The 15,002-nt window shown below is 39.3% G+C and overlaps 1 protein-coding gene across 3 annotated transcripts; it reads left to right on the top strand.

The window, feature by feature from the left end:
* Positions 1-6,057: 6,057 nt before the first annotated feature.
* On the top strand, positions 6,058-14,216 carry LOC110531799 (DNA-damage-inducible transcript 4). Of its 3 annotated transcripts, none has more exons than XM_036960186.1 (3): positions 6,058-6,207; positions 12,459-12,730; positions 12,919-14,216. In XM_036960186.1, exons 2-3 carry the CDS (start codon positions 12,523-12,525, stop codon positions 13,422-13,424), a joined length of 714 nt encoding a protein of 237 aa, XP_036816081.1. In that variant the 5' UTR covers positions 6,058-6,207; positions 12,459-12,522; the 3' UTR covers positions 13,425-14,216. The 3 variants fall into 3 exon arrangements, with proteins under 3 accessions (XP_036816081.1, XP_021470906.2, XP_036816080.1); XM_021615231.2 differs by lacking the exon at positions 6,058-6,207 and adding an exon at positions 12,027-12,193; XM_036960185.1 differs by lacking the exon at positions 6,058-6,207 and adding an exon at positions 12,042-12,312.
* Positions 14,217-15,002: the final 786 nt, after the last annotated feature.

Genomic DNA, 15,002 nt, shown 5'->3' with positions numbered 1-15,002 from the left:
GACCATGTTATTCTGTCCTGATAGGGTAATATAGACCATGTTATTCTGTCCTGATAGGGTAATATAGACCATGTTATTCTGTTGAATAAGCTGTCCTGATAGGGTAATATAGAACATGTTATTCTGTTGAATAAGCTGTCCTGATAGGGTAATATAGAACATGTTATTCTGTCCTGATAGGGTAATATAGAACATGTTATTCTGTCCTGATAGGGTAATATAGACCATGTTATTCTGTCCTGATAGGGTAATATATACCATGTTATTCTGTCCTGATAGGGTAATATAGACCATGTTATTCTGTCCTGATAGGGTAATATATACCATGTTATTCTGTCCTGATAGGGTAATATAGACCATGTTATTCTGTCCTGATAGGGTAATATAGACCATGTTATTCCTGTCCTGATAGGGTAATATATACCATGTTATTCTGTCCTGATAGGGTAATATAGACCATGTTATTCTGTCCTGATAGGGTAATATAGACCATGTTATTCTGTCCTGATAGGGTAATATAGACCATGTTATTCTGTCCTGATAGGGTAATATAGACCATGTTATTCTGTCCTGATAGGGTAATATAGACCATGTCATTCTGTTGAATAAGCTGTCCTGATAGGGTAATATAGACCATGTTATTCTGTCCTGATAGGGTAATATAGAACATGTTATTCTGTTGAATAAGCTGTCCTGATAGGGTAATATAGACCATGTTATTCTGTCCTGATAGGGTAATATAGACCATGTTATTCTGTCCTGATAGGGTAATATAGACCATGTTATTCTGTCCTGATAGGGTAATATAGACCATGTTATTCTGTCCTGATAGGGTAATATAGACCATGTTATTCTGTCCTGATAGGGTAATATAGACCATGTTATTCTGTCCTGATAGGGTAATATAGACCATGTTATTCTGTTGAATAAGCTGTCCTGATAGGGTAATATAGACCATGTTATTCTGTCCTGATAGGGTAATATAGACCATGTTATTCTGTCCTGATAGGGTAATATAGACCATGTTATTCTGTCCTGATAGGGTAATATAGACCATGTTATTCTGTCCTGATAGGGTAATATAGACCATGTTATTCTGTCCTGATAGGGTAATATAGACCATGTCATTCTGTCCTGATAGGGTAATATAGACCATGTCATTCTGTCCTGATAGGGTAATATAGGCCATGTTATTCTGTCCTGATAGGGTAATATAGACCATGTTATTCTGTCCTGATAGGGTAATATAGACCATGTTATTCTGTCCTGATAGGGTAATATAGACCATGTTATTCTGTCCTGATAGGGTAATATAGACCATGTTATTCTGTCCTGATAGGGTAATATAGACCATGTTATTCTGTTGAATAAGCTGTCCTGATAGGGTAATATAGACCATGTTATTCTGTCCTGATAGGGTAATATAGACCATGTTATTCTGTCCTGATAGGGTAATATAGACCATGTTATTCTGTCCTGATAGGGTAATATAGACCATGTCATTCTGTCCTGATAGGGTAATATAGACCATGTCATTCTGTCCTGATAGGGTAATATAGGCCATGTTATTCTGTCCTGATAGGGTAATATAGACCATGTTATTCTGTCCTGATAGGGTAATATAGACCATGTTATTCTGTCCTGATAGGGTAATATAGACCATGTTATTCTGTTGAATAAGCTGTCCTGATAGGGTAATATAGGCCATGTTATTCTGTCCTGATAGGGTAATATAGACCATGTTATTCTGTCCTGATAGGGTAATATAGACCATGTTATTCTGTCCTGATAGGGTAATATAGACCATGTTATTCTGTTGAATAAGCTGTCCTGATAGGGTAATATAGACCATGTTATTCTGTCCTGATAGGGTAATATAGACCATGTTATTCTGTCCTGATAGGGTAATATAGACCATGTTATTCTGTTGAATAAGCTGTCCTGATAGGGTAATATAGACCATGTTATTCTGTCCTGATAGGGTAATATAGACCATGTTATTCTGTTGAATAAGCTGTCCTGATAGGGTAATATAGACCATGTTATTCTGTCCTGATAGGGTAATACAGACCATGTTATTCTGTTGAATAAGCTGTCCTGATAGGGTAATATAGACCATGTTATTCTGTCCTGATAGGGTAATATAGACCATGTTATTCTGTCCTGATAGGGTAATATAGACCATGTTATTCTGTCCTGATAGGGTAATATAGACCATGTTATTCTGTCCTGATAGGGTAATATAGACCATGTTATTCTGTCCTGATAGGGTAATATAGACCATGTTATTCTGTTGAATAAGCTGTCCTGATAGGGTAATATAGACCATGTTATTCTGTCCTGATAGGGTAATATAGACCATGTTATTCTGTCCTGATAGGGTAATATAGACCATGTTATTCTGTCCTGATAGGGTAATATAGACCATGTTATTCTGTCCTGATAGGGTAATATAGACCATGTTATTCTGTCCTGATAGGGTAATATAGACCATGTCATTCTGTCCTGATAGGGTAATATAGACCATGTCATTCTGTCCTGATAGGGTAATATAGGCCATGTTATTCTGTCCTGATAGGGTAATATAGACCATGTTATTCTGTCCTGATAGGGTAATATAGACCATGTTATTCTGTCCTGATAGGGTAATATAGACCATGTTATTCTGTCCTGATAGGGTAATATAGACCATGTTATTCTGTCCTGATAGGGTAATATAGACCATGTTATTCTGTCCTGATAGGGTAATATAGACCATGTTATTCTGTCCTGATAGGGTAATATAGACCATGTTATTCTGTTGAATAAGCTGTCCTGATAGGGTAATATAGACCATGTTATTCTGTCCTGATAGGGTAATATAGACCATGTTATTCTGTCCTGATAGGGTAATATAGACCATGTTATTCTGTCCTGATAGGGTAATATAGACCATGTTATTCTGTCCTGATAGGGTAATATAGACCATGTTATTCTGTCCTGATAGGGTAATATAGACCATGTCATTCTGTCCTGATAGGGTAATATAGACCATGTCATTCTGTCCTGATAGGGTAATATAGGCCATGTTATTCTGTCCTGATAGGGTAATATAGACCATGTTATTCTGTCCTGATAGGGTAATATAGACCATGTTATTCTGTCCTGATAGGGTAATATAGACCATGTTATTCTGTCCTGATAGGGTAATATAGACCATGTTATTCTGTCCTGATAGGGTAATATAGACCATGTTATTCTGTTGAATAAGCTGTCCTGATAGGGTAATATAGACCATGTTATTCTGTCCTGATAGGGTAATATAGACCATGTTATTCTGTCCTGATAGGGTAATATAGACCATGTTATTCTGTCCTGATAGGGTAATATAGACCATGTCATTCTGTCCTGATAGGGTAATATAGACCATGTCATTCTGTCCTGATAGGGTAATATAGGCCATGTTATTCTGTCCTGATAGGGTAATATAGACCATGTTATTCTGTCCTGATAGGGTAATATAGACCATGTTATTCTGTCCTGATAGGGTAATATAGACCATGTTATTCTGTTGAATAAGCTGTCCTGATAGGGTAATATAGGCCATGTTATTCTGTCCTGATAGGGTAATATAGACCATGTTATTCTGTCCTGATAGGGTAATATAGACCATGTTATTCTGTCCTGATAGGGTAATATAGACCATGTTATTCTGTTGAATAAGCTGTCCTGATAGGGTAATATAGACCATGTTATTCTGTCCTGATAGGGTAATATAGACCATGTTATTCTGTCCTGATAGGGTAATATAGACCATGTTATTCTGTTGAATAAGCTGTCCTGATAGGGTAATATAGACCATGTTATTCTGTCCTGATAGGGTAATATAGACCATGTTATTCTGTTGAATAAGCTGTCCTGATAGGGTAATATAGACCATGTTATTCTGTCCTGATAGGGTAATATAGACCATGTTATTCTGTTGAATAAGCTGTCCTGATAGGGTAATATAGACCATGTTATTCTGTCCTGATAGGGTAATATAGACCATGTTATTCTGTCCTGATAGGGTAATATAGACCATGTTATTCTGTCCTGATAGGGTAATATAGACCATGTTATTCTGTTGAATAAGCTGTCCTGATAGGGTAATATAGACCATGTTATTCTGTCCTGATAGGGTAATATAGACCATGTTATTCTGTCCTGATAGGGTAATATAGACCATGTTATTCTGTCCTGATAGGGTAATATAGGCCATGTTATTCTGTCCTGATAGGGTAATATAGACCATGTCATTCTGTTGAATAAGCTGTCCTGATAGGGTAATATAGACCATGTTATTCTGTCCTGATAGGGTAATATAGACCATGTTATTCTGTCCTGATAGGGTAATATAGACCATGTTATTCTGTTGAATAAGCTGTCCTGATAGGGTAATATAGACCATGTTATTCTGTCCTGATAGGGTAATATAGACCATGTTATTCTGTTGAATAAGCTGTCCTGATAGGGTAATATAGACCATGTTATTCTGTCCTGATAGGGTAATATAGACCATGTCATTCTGTTGAATAAGCTGTCCTGATAGGGTAATATAGACCATGTTATTCTGTCCTGATAGGGTAATATAGACCATGTTATTCTGTCCTGATAGGGTAATATAGACCATGTTATTCTGTTGAATAAGCTGTCCTGATAGGGTAATATAGACCATGTTATTCTGTCCTGATAGGGTAATATAGACCATGTTATTCTGTCCTGATAGGGTAATATAGACCATGTTATTCTGTTGAATAAGCTGTCCTGATAGGGTAATATAGACCATGTTATTCTGTCCTGATAGGGTAATATAGAACATGTTATTCTGTCCTGATAGGGTAATATAGACCATGTTATTCTGTCCTGATAGGGTAATATAGACCATGTTATTCTGTCCTGATAGGGTAATATAGACCATGTTATTCTGTCCTGATAGGGTAATATAGACCATGTTATTCTGTTGAATAAGCTGTCCTGATAGGGTAATATAGAACATGTTATTCTGTCCTGATAGGGTAATATAGACCATGTTATTCTGTCCTGATAGGGTAATATAGACCATGTCATTCTGTTGAATAAGCTGTCCTGATAGGGTAATATAGACCATGTTATTCTGTCCTGATAGGGTAATATAGACCATGTCATTCTGTTGAATAAGCTGTCCTGATAGGGTAATATAGACCATGTTATTCTGTTGAATAAGCTGTCCTGATAGGGTAATATAGACCATGTTATTCTGTCCTGATAGGGTAATATAGACCATGTTATTCTGTCCTGATAGGGTAATATAGACCATGTTATTCTGTTGAATAAGCTGTCCTGATAGGGTAATATAGACCATGTTATTCTGTCCTGATAGGGTAATATAGACCATGTTATTCTGTCCTGATAGGGTAATATAGACCATGTTATTCTGTCCTGATAGGGTAATATAGACCATGTTATTCTGTCCTGATAGGGTAATATAGACCATGTCATTCTGTTGAATAAGCTGTCCTGATAGGCTTGGGTACTGATGCTTGCTGATGATTTCGTAATTATCTCAATGACAGAACTCAGGCCATCAAGGTAGATGAGGTCAAATCCGAGATCCTTGAGTTACATATCTCGGCCTGCTAACGTTTACAATCTATATAGAAATAAAAAAACATTAGTAATGCTAATTACAATGTAAACAACTGTAATATTCATTTTGTGTGCAGACGATAGTGTTGTATTCCATTACTGCTGTCACGTCCTGACCTTAGTTCCTTTTGATGTCTCTATTTTAGGTTGGGCAGGGCGTGAGTTGGGGTGGGTATTCTATGTTGTTTTTCTAGGTTTGCTTTTCTATGTGTTTGGCCTGGTAAGGTTCCCAATCAGAGGCAGCTGTCTATCGTTGTCTCTGATTGAGAACCATACTTAGGTTGCCTGTTTTCCCCACTATGATTTGTGGGTAGTTGTTTTCACCATACAGAACTGTTTCGATTTTCATTTCTTTCCTTCACGTTGTTATTTTGTAATTTTTTCGTGTTCTGATGTAATAAATAATCATGGACACTTACAACGCTGCATTTTGGTCCGATCCTTCCTACTCCTCATCAGACGAAGAAGTTCGTTACAACTGCATCAGTTGGCCAAGTCTTTTCACATTTAAAATCTGATTTGCTAGCACTGCAGAGGTCACTGTTGGATCTACAGTTGGTGGTAATTACAAACACAACCAAACGCATGCTTTTGTTCTAGGTCCTATAATCCAGATTTAAATGAATTTGTAATGACTAGTTTTAATGCTGCACAAATTGAGTGAGTTCCTTCCTACAAATATCTTGGTATCTGGCTTGATGACAAAATGTAATTTAAAAAAGAAGATGAAAGTTCAAGTTTGGTTTCTTTTACAGAAACAAAGCAAAACAAAGCATGTCTGACTTTTGATATCAGGATGGATATTGTCCAGGCCACTTATGTCTGTTTTAAGATTCTGGGGATATTCTCTAAATGCCTGCAGCAGCAACCATACTTAAACCAGTAGATGCTGTTTTCCATTGGGCCCTTAGGTTTATTACTGGGGATGGTTCTAGAACTCAACGTTGTGCCCTTAGGTTTATTAATGGTTATGGTTCTAGAACTCAACGTTGTGCCCTTAGGTTTATTACTGGTTATGGTTCTAGAACTCAACGTTGTGCCATTAGGTTTATTACTGGGGATGGTTCTAGAACTCAACGTTGTGCCATTAGGTTTATTACTGGGGATGGTTCTAGAACTCAACGTTGTGCCATTAGGTTTATTACTGGGGATGGTTCTAGAACTCAACGTTGTGCCATTAGGTTTATTACTGGGGATGGTTCTAGAACTCAACGTTGTGCCATTAGGTTTATTACTGGGGATGGTTCTAGAACTCAACGTTGTGCCATTAGGTTTATTACTGGGGATGGTTCTAGAACTCAACGTTGTGCCATTAGGTTTATTACTGGGGATGGTTCTAGAACTCAACGTTGTGCCATTAGGTTTATTACTGGGGATGGTTCTAGAACTCAACGTTGTGCCATTAGGTTTATTACTGGGGATGGTTCTAGAACTCAACGTTGTGAGATTAGGTTTATTACTGGGGATGGTTCTAGAACTCAACGTTGTGCCATTAGGTTTATTAATGGGGATGGTTCTAGAACTCAACGTTGTGCCATTAGGTTTATTAATGGGGATGGTTCTAGAACTCAACGTTGTGCCATTAGGTTTATTACTGGGGATGGGTCTAGAACTAAACGTTGTGCCATTAGGTTTATTACTGGGGATGGTTCTAGAACTCAACGTTGTGCCATTAGGTTTATTACTGGGGATGGTTCTAGAACTCAACGTTGTGCCATTAGGTTTATTACTGGGGATGGTTCTAGAACTCAACGTTGTGCCATTAGGTTTATTACTGAGGATGGTTCTAGAACTAAACGTTGTGCCATTAGGTTTATTACTGGGGATGGTTCTAGAACTAAACGTTGTGCCATTAGGTTTATTACTGAGGATGGTTCTAGAACTCAACGTTGTGCCATTAGGTTTATTACTGAGGATGGTTCTAGAACTCAACGTTGTGCCATTAGGTTTATTAATGGTTATGGTTCTAGAACTAAACGTTGTGCCATTAGGTTTATTAATGGTTATGGTTCTAGAACTCAACGTTGTGCCATTAGGTTTATTAATGGTTATGGTTCTAGAACTAAACGTTGTGCCATTAGGTTTATTACTGGGGATGGTTCTAGAACTCAACGTTGTGCCATTAGGTTTATTAATGGTTATGGTTCTAGAACTCAACGTTGTGCCATTAGGTTTATTACTGGGGATGGTTCTAGAGCTAAACGTTGTGCCATTAGGTTTATTACTGGGGATGGTTCTAGAACTCAACGTTGTGCCATTAGGTTTATTACTGGGGATGGTTCTAGAACTCAACGTTGTGCCATTAGGTTTATTACTGGGGATGGTTCTAGAACTCAACGTTGTGCCATTAGGTTTATTACTGGGGATGGTTCTAGAACTAAACGTTGTGCCATTAGGTTTATTACTGGGGATGGTTCTAGAACTCAACGTTGTGCCATTAGGTTTATTAATGGTTATGGTTCTAGAACTCAACGTTGTGCCATTAGGTTTATTACTGGGGATGGTTCTAGAACTAAACGTTGTGCCATTAGGTTTATTACTGGGGATGGGTCTAGAACTCAACGTTGTGCTTTTGTTTTTTTTCTGTGCCCTTTATGTGGAACAACTCAGAGCTCTCTGAAATGAGTAGTTCTGGTGCCCCATTGGTCAGTTCAGAGTCATGATCAGAGACCTGAAATGAGAAGTTCTGGTCCCCCATTGGTCAGTTCTCCTCTATGTTGATAAATGTGATACAATATACAAAATATATTAAGAAAAATGTATGTTGTGTGTATATACACTGCTCAAAAAAATAAAGGGAACACTTAAACAACACAATGTAACTCCAAGTCAATCACACTTCTGTGAAATCAAACTGTCCATTTAGGAAGCAACACTGATTGACAATAAATTTCACATGCTGTTGTGCAAATGGAATAGACAACAGGTGGAAATTATAGGCAATTAGCAAGACACCCCCAATAAAGGAGTGGTTCTGCAGGTGGTGACCACAGACCACTTCTCAGTTCCTATGCTTCCTGGCTGATGTTTTGGTCACTTTTGAATGCTGGCGGTGCTTTCACTCTAGCGGTAGCATGAGACGGACTCTACAACCCACAAAACTGGCTCAGGTAGTGCAGCTCATCCAGGATGGCACATCAATGCGAGCTGTGGCAAGAAGGTTTGCTGTGTCTGTCAGCGTAGTGTCCAGAGCATGGAGGCGCTACCAGGAGACAGGCCAGTACATCAGGACACTTGGAGGAGGCTGCTGCCTGCTGCCAGGCGTTGTAGGGAGGTCATACAGGCACATGGAGGCCACACACACTACTGAGCCTCATTTTGACTTGTTTTAAGGACATTACATCAAAGTTGGATCAGCCTGTAGTGTGGTTTTCCACTTTCATTTTGAGTGTGACTCCAAATCCAGACCTCCATGGGTTGATACATTTGATTTCCATTGATAATTTTTGTGATTTTGTTGTCAGCACATTCAACTATGTAAATAAAAAAGTATTTAATAAGAATATTTCATTCATTCAGATCTAGGATGTGTTATTTTAGTGTTCCCTTTATTTTTTTGAGCAGTGTATGTTTGATGTATTTATGCAGAGCTCATCTGAAAAAGAGGCCCTAGTCTCAGCGTGACTTCCCTGACATAATAACGGTGTAATAATACTATGCAACATGGCATGTAGCCTAGCGGTTAGAGCGTTGGTACAGTAACCGAGAGGTTGCTGGTTCAAATACCCGAGCAGACAAGGTGCAAAATATGTCGATGTGCCCTTGAGCAAGGCACTTAACCCTAATTTGCATCAGGGGTGCTGTACTACTATGGCTGACCCTGTAAAACAACACCTATCATACTACTATGACTGACCCTGTAAAACAACACCTATCATACTACTATGACTGACCCTGTAAAACAACACCTATCATACTACTATGACTGACCCTGTAAAACAACACCTATCATACTACTATGACTGACCCTGTAAAACAACACCTATCATACTACTATGGCTGACCCTGTAAAACAACACCTATCATACTACTATGGCTGACCCTGTAAAACAACACCTATCATACTAATATGACTGACCCTGTAAAACAACACCTATCATACTACTATGACTGACCCTGTAAAACAACACCTATCATACTACTATGACTGACCCTGTAAAACAACACCTATCATACTACTATGACTGACCCTGTTAAACAACACCTATCATACTACTATGACTGACCCTGTAAAACAACACCTATCATACTACTATGGCTGACCCTGTAAAACAACACCTATCGTACTACTATGACTGACCCTGTAAAACAACACCTATCATACTACTATGACTGACCCTGTAAAACAACACCTATCGTACTACTATGACTGACCCTGTAAAACAACACCTATCATACTACTATGACCCTGTAAAACAACACCTATCATACTACTATGACCCTGTAAAACAACACCTATCATACTACTATGGCTGACCCTGTAAAACAACACCTATCATACTACTATGACTGACCCTGTAAAACAACACCTATCATACTACTATGACTGACCCTGCAAAACAACACCTATCATACTACTATGACTGACCCTGTAAAACAACACCTATCATACTACTATGGCTGACCCTGTAGAACAACACCTATCATACTACTATGACTGACCCTGTAAAACAACACCTATCGTACTACTATGACTGACCCTGTAAAACAACACCTATCATACTACAATGACTGACCCTGTAAAACAACACCTATCGTACTACTATGACTGACCCTGTAAAACAACACCTATCATACTACTATGGCTGACCCTGTAAAACAACACCTATCATACTACTATGACTGACCCTGTAAAACAACACCTATCATACTACTATGACTGACCCTGTAAAACAACACCTATCATACTACTATGACTGACCCTGTAAAACAACACCTATCATACTACTATGACTGACCCTGTAAAACAACACCTATCATACTACTATGACTGACCCTGTAAAACAACACCTATCATACTACTATGACTGACCCTGTAAAACAACACCTATCATACTACTATGACTGAACCTGTAAAACAACACATTTCACTGCACCTAATCCGGTGTATGTGACAATTAATAAAAAAACACAGAACAATGCAAAACATGTCCCTGCATCCTCCAAACACAAAACCAACTAATTTGTTTATCTGCATTAAGAACATGATGTTCACGACATGAAGATAATGTTCCAACCCACTTCCTGAAAACAACAGTTCCTCACACTCAATAGTCACCATGTTATCCTTTTTATAGTGACATCAGCAACATGATCAACAGATAAGGTATTACAGACAGTTCAGCAATACGTCTGAGACTAATATAATGTTGTTTGTTGATAAAGGATCAATATACCTGTAAATGCTCTCTGCCTTGCTATACAAATGGTAACAGAGAATATTCTATCCTGTGGGGAGTGGAAGATGCAAAGTTACAATATACAGTATGTACTACAACAGCAGCTGAGCATAACATAGTAACATACCTGGACTGAATAACACAAAGAGCTGTTACTGTAACCAACTGATGAATTGACATAATGTAAAGACAACATGAAAACGTATAAAGTCGAGCTGTATTATAACCAGAAGTGTGTCCATTGTCTGCGGTTCTCTTGTTTATCTGCAGTGGACAGTTTCTATGCCTATTGCCTGTGGTTTGGAGGGCTTGGGGGGGGGAGGGGGGTACATGGGATGACAAAACAACATTTTCGACAGTTATTCTCGCAAGTAAAATCATAGCTATGCACCACCAAATGATGACAAAACATTTTCGACAGTTATTCTTGCAAGTAAAATCATAACTACGCACCACCAAATTGATGACCCTGCTGTTGTAAGTTATTTTTAGGGTATCAGGTAAAATGCATGTTGTATCTAGAACTATGTGTAGTGTAGTAAGCAGTGGACTATGCCTACTCAGCTGGTACAATGTAATACGCTCAGTTTAAATCAGATACATGGTTCCAAACCCATGACGTAATGTTACACTTTCTGCTTAGTCAATGTATTGCGACCTATTCTTTTGGAAATGAACAAGTGCACGGAGTTTTAAGATGTCCTGGCTATGTCCGGGCTAGTACTACGTGCAACAAAGACTGTAGCTGGTGTTTTTCCCGATCAGAAAATACATTTTGAGGGTCCCACCCCCCCTTCACCATGTCTGTGTCCTTCCTTCTGCCCCCTCTGTGATTAACCGCATGTTACCAGGCAAGATAGAACACCGATGACGTGCCCCTGCTTCTGATTGGCTGAAGAGTGAGAGCTGGGCGCGCTGTCCTGCCTCTGATTGGCTGAAAAGTGAGAACTGGGCGTGCTATTCTCCCGTCTGCATATTTAAACAGTTTCGTCGTTGCAGAATATCTGCAGAGCTGAGCAGCTGTGCGACGGTAGAGTTACATGTATAGTCGGCTTGACTGGGAAGTCTTTGTCCTCAATCGCAGCAACAAAAATAAATAAACTGGATTAGCAACAGAAAGAACATTTCCACGTTAGCAACATATCTTTGTAAGTATCATTACTGTCACTGGCTATTGTTTCAACCTATTGTCTCGACCGTCAACTTTGAACAAGGGAATGAAAGGACTAACGTTAGCTAGCTTAGTCAACTGCCTTTCCTCCACTCGGTAAACGTTTATTACAATAGATAACTAGCTGTATTGTTAGATTGTCTGATGTGTAAATTCTAGCTAGTCAACGTTACTGTACCTAGCGAGCTACTCTTCATTTCAAATTCAGTGGTCTCATCTTTTGCCCTTATTTCTCTCCACAGAACCTGATCTATGATCCCTGAGACTTGGAAAGTTACAAGAAGTTGAACACTTGACCAGTTGGAAATGATGCATGCACTTCCTACAACCATGATGGTCCATGATTTAGATATCTTCAGCTCATCTCCTTCTCCAATGGACGCCACCGCCAAAAGGTCTTCATGGGGGAAACTGGTGCAGAAGTTAACGGACTTCAGTGGAGACGGCCAGAGCAGCCGTCACAGTTTAGACTCCGACTCAGACAATGGCAGCAGGACTGATCTCTCAGACTCCGGTAAATATTTAATAACTCGACCTAGCCTGGTGCCCGGACCTGTTTGTGCTGTGTTATTGAGGATAGGAGTTGGCTATTTAATACAGAAACAAACAGATCTGAGACCAGGTTATTATTGCTAGTTAGATCTATTTTTTTGTTGTCAATCTGATGTTCTGTATGACTAAAACTGCCCTCTGCCTTTTCAGGGTTTGACTTTCCCTCTATCTCCTCATCTGATGACTTCAGCAACGTGCTATATGAGGATCTCCTCTCAATGGAGGAGACCCTTCTGAAAGAACTTGTGCACCTAATTGCCAGTAGCTTAAGGGAAGCCAAAGACGGTGCCCTTAGATGTTCGAAACTACTCATCCCTGAGAAGCTTCTAGAACACATAGGCCAAGAGCTCCTTCACCTGGCGGCCAGCGAGCCCTGTGGCCTGAGGGGGGCTCTCATAGACCTCTGTGTGGAACAGGGGGAGGTGTGTCAGAGTATGGAACAGATCGCGGTGGACCCATATCTCGTCCCTACCTTCCAGCTCACACTGGTGCTGAGGCTCGATTCTGGAGGACTGTGGCCCAAAATCCAAGGGCTTTTCTCCACAAAGTCTCCATCCAGTCCCGTAAAGAGACAGGCAATTAGACTGAGCACGGGCTTCAGAGTGATCAAGAAGAAACTGTACAGCTCTGAAGAGTTGCTCATTGAAGAATGCTGAAAGAAACCAAAGAGACTTTCTTTAGATATTTTTCTAATAAACCTTGTACCAAGTGTCCTACCTACAACGCTCATCAGAGCCCTAGTGATCAACGTTTGGGATTCTAGTCAAATGTATGATTTTCTAGGACATTTTCTTAACTGTTAAGATGAATCGCCGATTACTTTGCTATGTTCATTATTTGCCGATTGGCGTTCCTGTGTAGGGGAGCCACCGTAAATGGTACGTGGAAAGTTAATAAGAACAACTATTGTGCTTAAGAGAATGGAACAGGGAGCCACACAGTAAATGGTACGTGAGTAGTTTAGTGTGCTTAAGAGAATGGTGTTAACCCGAACACTGAAAAATGAAGTTTCTGGCACTTTTGCAAACCACTATCTATTTTTATACAAGATGAGTGGTTTGGTTTTCCATTTATTGTTAAAAATGTTTACCTGTTTCTATTGAAACCAGACAATGGCAGCTAGCTGTGTGGTAATGTTTGTATGTGGCCATTTAGAAACTGTGGTAATAATTTTTTCATGGCATTTCATTGTACACTATGGTGAGGGGACCAGATTGACATGTTTGGTTAGAGACCAACATTACTTAGCAGTACTGGCTTCTCCGTCTGTAGCGTCCATTCTGTGAACCACAGGTCAGTTTACTTGATTCTTTATTTCCGGTTTCGACTGGATTGTCCTCCTGCATACTCATCTGTGCATCATTTTATTTGATATTCAAATATCTGTACTGTCTTGATACTTTCCATTTTATGAACCTCGGACAATAAAATATTTTTTTTTTACAAAACTCATTGTTGCTTTGACCAAACCTTTCAGATTGTCTTATGAGAGGGTGTAGTGTGATACATATCACTGAATGAAACTCCACTTTACCTCATTGAATCAAGAACCCCATATGTAGGTTGCACACAGTGGTTGCATTTTACACAGGCAACAAAATTCTGTCCCCCCCACCCCCCCACTGATTGGGCTTGACTTTTGATCAGATCTTTATTCTTCTTTAGATCTTATATCTAATTGGGACAAATGATCCGCCTGTGTATTGTGTAAAAGCAGCCAGAGTAGGAAAGGCTTATTAGATGAACTGGAACATGAATAGCAACACAGCATTAGATACTAGGATTCTTTGCAACACAGGCGCATTTTGTTTTTCTCCATTCATTGCAGGGCCTTTGTCTGAGCTCCACCACTTGTTTTTCTCAGACATGTTTTTTTTAATTGCGTTAGCGCCCTCTAGCGATACAGCAAGTGAACTACAGGTGTTGACCATAAACTGAGAAATATATTGCAGTATCCCAAGAAATGGCCTGTGTATATGAGACACATTTCCTTGGCAGACATCTGTTCTAAAAGGGGCAGTCAAGTACTGAGAAGTATATAAAAACTAGTACCAGTGAGTGCCGACCGGCCCCAGGGTAGATGTTCATTGTTATTACTTCTAGTTCCTCACCACTGATTTTCTTGTGGTTTTAAATACATGCTGTAGATACTGAAGCGTTGTGGAATGAAGCCGTCCCTGGGAAACGTGCACAACAGCCCACCTGGTTTGGTAGAAAACGTGCACATCTTCACG

This window comes from Oncorhynchus mykiss, chromosome 23 (genome assembly GCF_013265735.2).
Source record: "Oncorhynchus mykiss isolate Arlee chromosome 23, USDA_OmykA_1.1, whole genome shotgun sequence".
Taxonomy (NCBI): Eukaryota; Metazoa; Chordata; class Actinopteri; order Salmoniformes; family Salmonidae; genus Oncorhynchus; species Oncorhynchus mykiss.
The sequence above is the reverse complement of the archived record's forward strand: the minus strand, read 5'-3'. Positions and strand labels throughout refer to the sequence as shown.

Coding starts and splice junctions, on each gene's coding strand:
- LOC110531799 (XM_036960186.1), top strand. CDS start 12,523: ATGATGCATGCACTTCCTACAACCATGATGGTCCATGATTTAGATATC. Junction 12,731..12,918: donor GACTGATCTCTCAGACTCCG/GTAAATATTTAA, acceptor CTGCCTTTTCAG/GGTTTGACTTTCCCTCTATC.